The sequence below is a fragment of the Ceratosolen solmsi genome, unplaced genomic scaffold (genome assembly GCF_000503995.2).
Source record: "Ceratosolen solmsi marchali unplaced genomic scaffold, CerSol_1.0 scaffold10, whole genome shotgun sequence".
Lineage (NCBI taxonomy): Eukaryota > Metazoa > Arthropoda > Insecta > Hymenoptera > Agaonidae > Ceratosolen > Ceratosolen solmsi.
This window is the reverse complement of record NW_011948412.1, coordinates 11313951-11319208: the sequence shown is the minus strand read 5'-3', so window position 1 is coordinate 11319208 and position 5258 is coordinate 11313951. Positions and strand designations below refer to the sequence as shown.

The 5258-nt window shown below is 29.5% G+C and overlaps 1 protein-coding gene across 1 annotated transcript; it reads right to left on the bottom strand.

Moving 5' to 3' along the window:
- Positions 1–2012: 2012 nt before the first annotated feature.
- On the bottom strand, positions 2013–3817 carry LOC105359468 (diacylglycerol O-acyltransferase 1-like). Its single transcript, XM_011496085.1, has 2 exons — positions 3672–3817; positions 2013–2198 (listed from the first exon to the last, which is right to left on the bottom strand). The coding sequence occupies exons 1-2, from the start codon at positions 3795–3797 to the stop codon at positions 2022–2024; spliced, it is 303 nt and encodes a 100-aa protein (XP_011494387.1). The 5' UTR covers positions 3798–3817; the 3' UTR covers positions 2013–2021.
- Between the last annotated feature and the right edge of the window lie 1441 nt (positions 3818–5258).

The following is a 5258-nucleotide window of genomic DNA, read 5'->3' as shown; positions in this document are numbered from 1 at the left end:
AAAATAAAACGTGAAGTCATGCGAATCTCATATTTGTTAAAATGAAAGAAACATTTTTAATAAAATAAAACGCCAATACGATTGGTAGCTTTTTAAATTTTACTTTGTATCTGTTTCCAAAACATGGTTTCTCAATTATTGTGACAAATACTTTTATTTCTGCAACGGAAATCTTTTTTTTTTGTTTTTTTTTGTTTTTTTTTTTTTTTTTTTTTTTTTTTTTACTTGTCATATTTATGACAATGTTATGGCTTGAGGTCGTAAACTTTATGTTCAACGAGCGAAATAACTTTGCTGTAAAACTACCAAGTATATAATAAGAAAAGGTATTTATTTTAGACCTACATTCAAGTCTACAAGATGTATGTATACTTTGACGAGGAGAAATGAGAAGTTATTTCATTATCGTATCATATGTGTGTATTTGTACGTGTGCACATATATAAAAAAAAGTCAAAATTTATTTAAGCTTCCTACGTACTTGGTAACAAAATAAACTTTTACCTGGACTTTTTTCTTCTCTTTCACTCGTTACTTTTCTCTCTTCTCATTCCTTATTGCCTTCGATACTCCACACGCGGATATGGTAAAGTGCGTTTTCCTGGCAATTTCAAACTGAATCAAGGGTATACACGGATTCCGGGCGCGATTCACTTTGCATTTCTCATACTTGTATATATAAAATAGAAAATTTATTATGAACAATATAAAGAGCAGACAGTCTTTCTCAGTTCGTTCTGTACCTAATGCCTTGCTTTTTTTACAAAATCATAAAAATCTCCGTTTCTAAAAAAGTTAGTAAAATTATTATATTGTTCAGTAGCAGACGATAATAGATATTTCTGAAATACATAAGACTCTTCTCTGTTAAGCGTACAAAGTATTAAAATACGTGTTTCGGTAACTCCATTATGTTGCTGTTCTTAACTCTTAAATTCTAACGGAAAACATTCGCCATCACATGCTCTCTTTCATTCTATATTGTAGAAATAAATTGCGTTTATTTACAAATCTCGTCGGCTTTGTTCATCGCTCGTGATACATGAGTGGATGAAAAATTTAAGGCACTAGACGTCGTACGCAACGCGTGGTTAAAATTCTTTACTTTTCTTTTCTTTTTTTTTTTGTTTTGTTTTGTTTTGTTTTAAAGTGTATCCGTATATTCTTAACATTATTATTCCATCCACCTAATTCGCCATTCATAATTGCTAGTCTATAGTATACTGTTAATTTTCTATAGAAATGATGGAAAGAGCAATTAGCAAATTTAATTTCTAATTCGAAAATTATATATCTTCTTTTATTATGTATGGAAAATGCATTGTTTTTCATAAATGACCGAAGCTACAGATACGACAATATGGTAATATAATGTAACCATCAAATATTTCTAATTTGCCATATACAATTCTCTACATTTACGTTACAGAATATCGAATGAGAAACATATAAAAGTGCAACTATAAGTGAACAGTGCTACAACTGTAAACTATAGTTAATCATCTAAAAAATTTAAAAGATAATAATAGCATTGGTCATCATGGCCGTGATTCAAACATAATTTACCCTGCGTAGGAATAGAGAGAGGGAGACTCGATAGAATGTAATTCAAGGTGACAACAATCATTTACCCGTGAACTATTACATCCGTAATTTGGAATTTCGCTTTGTTGTCGGTGCACTTGCCAGCGCTCCACGACGCATAGTGGGGCGGGGGGTGGGGGTGGGGGTGGGGGTGTATGTGGCGCGGAAATAAAAAAAAAACCGACGATCGCGGAAAAGATGTCGCGAGTAAAGCGATTCCTTTCTTTGCGTCTGATTAGATTTTTCAGAAATGAAAAGCATCGAGTGAGTCGCGGACGTAGCGAGAAAAAGACGGGCAAAATGAGATGTTCGGCACGGCGATGACGATGACGATCACGACGACGACGACGGCAGCCGCTAAAGGGCATCACTAGTCGGCCCTTGTGCCTCTTCTTTCTATTTTTTCCTCTCTTTTTCGTTGGCCACCTCACAACACGCTACACGACTGAGTAATCCTCGAGCAGAGTCTCGCCGAAATGGGTGACCACATAATCGTGGTAATACATCATGATACAGAGAGGTTGTCCGATAATTAGACTGGCCCAGACGACGATGTTACCCCATCTGGCACCCCATTGCCTCTCCACGTATTTGCTCAGCACGGACAAAGGAATCTGTTAATAGACAATATACAGATACAGACTCGTGTTAATTTACTTTACATTTTGTCATGCAATTGGTTCGTTTATTTTAATCGATAAATGTCAATTGTACGTTGAGTAATTCAGATTTTCGAGTCGAATCGTCAGTGGTTATTATTTACTTTCAACATCCGTAATCATCTTTTTGTAAATATAAATGTATGTATAATAATTATTCGTTTAACATGCACAATTTTGAAATAAACCAAGTTGCTTTGTTCGATATTAATATTAATACAATAATAATTTAACCACTTCTTTATGACTGAATAGAATAGAATATTTAAAATTAAGCATAATTCTTGGTATTTTTGATGGGTAATAAATGATAATAAATAATAAAAATAATTATATATAATTAAGCTTGTACGTTTTCATTTTGTTGATCAATGTCTTGTGTGCGCCGACATTACCTAATTATCAATTAGATTCATCGTGGCATTATATGTATTTTAATGATTAAGTCATCTGAATATGTTAGTGTACTTAAATACAGACGTAACGAAGCAATTACATACGGAATACAATAAACGGCAAAAACTCTAGTTTATATTAGAATTTAATTTGAAATCGTCGATTTAATTATTTCCTTTATATATCTTTCGTTTCCATAATATTATATATCATATATTAATAAAATTTTATACTCCATCACACTATGAGAATCATAAATTAGTAAGATAATCAAGAGATTCGAAATAGGATTATTATGTAAAGAAAAAGGTTTATTCGCTAACAGATTTTTCAAAATTCATGTTTTAAATAAATGTTTAAAAGTTATTAATAGTTATTTATTTTTCATCCTATATTCGCCCATTCGAATCATGAAACTCTACGACATATCATCGAAAGCACAAATATATTAATATATAATAATAATAATTTGCCAATATAGTTTTATTTAATAAATACTGATAATTAGGAATATTAAAAATAAAAATAAATTGCCCAAACATACGTGTGATTGACATTTTGATTATTAATTATTTAAGTTTACATATTAAAAAAAAAAAATAAAAATATCTCTAAATTATGTATCACCACTACTCTAAGCATAGAAATATAATAACATTACTATTTTTTTTATAATTAATGTATCATTAATTTAATTAAATGGAAAATCAAAATTATAAACTAAATATAAGAAAATCGATTTTATAAATTTTAATTGAACGTTAAGTAAATTAATGAATCTTCAGCCGTTCTTGCCAGATTGCAAACTGTAAAAATAATATTATTACCGACGTATACCTTATCTCAATTGTGACATCATTAATTTCTTAATAATTTAAAATTAGTAATTGATTATAGCTTAGAAAATTTTGTATTCTATGCCGCATACGCTTGGATAAAAGTGTATGAAAACTAGCGCAACGCGTCTCGTTGCTCAAAAGATCCAAAGCATAGCAACCTCGGGATAAGAAACTATGCATTTTTCTTGCATACCTGGCCCATCATACCCATGAACGCCCAGATCTTGAAAGTCTTTAGCGGTACGCTAACAAGATACTCATGAAAGAAAGCGCTGATAAAGAAGACCGTTACGCTTGCTATATTCTTGCTGTATCCCATCTCGACTATTGGTATGTACAAGTGCCTGAAAAAGTTATTTATGGCCTTAACGAGTTAGTTAGTTTCGCCTTATCACATATTTATAATCATTATTATTATCATAATCATCAACAGAAATTTGAAATAATACATTATAGATATGTATGTATATTTGTAAGCCCTATTTTGTAAGCTCGGCATGAAGCTTTGAAATGATGATATTGAAAGAAGGGCATTGCATTTTTTTTTCTTTTTCTTTTTTCCTTTTTTTAATCAAGAATATGGTAAGAATTGAACTTTGCGAATGGCATTTAAAATAATTGAATATTTAATAAAGTTAGCTAACCAAGTCAGAGAAAATCGAATATTTATATTAAAGAATAATGGGATATATATTTATAGTCATTGAAAAAAAAAATAATCAAATTTATCATATGTTTAGTATAATTACAATTGCATGATATGTCTTAAGATATTGTAAGACTCGCTCTTTGAAATAATTTAAAGTTTTCAGAATTATTCAACTTTGATAAAATATAATTATAGTAATGGAATTAGCATTCACAATGATTTCAAACTGAAATTAAAAACGCTTATAAATCTAGGATTAGTTTTAAATTATATTATAATTAATCTTTCAAATTTGTTTAAGATGGACTTTTGCAGCCAATGACTAATGCTTTTAATGATTATTGTCAGTATAACTAAAATAGTTTATGGTGCCTTTAGGTCTAGACTTGTGCATACTTATTTACTTATCAATATTCATTTATAATCTTTCTTATCGCTATCAATGTTTGTAAAATATTATTTTTATGAATATGATATCATTATAATGAAATAAAACTAATTGAATAAAAAATCTTAACAAATTTTAATACTTTGTTCGTACTAATGTGTACGAAAATTTTAAAATCCGCACTATATGTGTGAATGTAGGTCGAGAATTCGTAAAGTCTTGGTCTTTAAATTTTTTGGGTAGACGGTTGTTTTTTCTTGCCAGTTTCTCTCGAGCATAAAACTTTAAAGAAGCTATAGTCGCGTATATATAAACAAGTCACAAATGCCTTGGAAATATTCATCCGTTCATTTCTAATATAAATATTACTGATATAAATACAAATTGGAATTGTAAATATTTTGTATTAAATTGTAATTGTGGCATTCGTTAATTTATGTATTTATCATATTAATAATTGCATAGCATAACAAGACACTGATTTACAAATTAATTCAATTCGAACATGACGAATAAATAATAATCGTCGAGATAATATTAAAACAGATTTGGATTATGGGAGTCCAATAATACAATCCAACGTTTCATTCGACATCTTTTTGTCAAAAATACTAATTCTCTTTACAAATGAATGAACCCATACAAATGAATCAAAATGCTTCTTTGCAGATGTAAATGTCATTGGAAGAACAATTTCACTATTCTTCTAATCAAAATGAGAAAAATGTAGATTTTTTTTAACT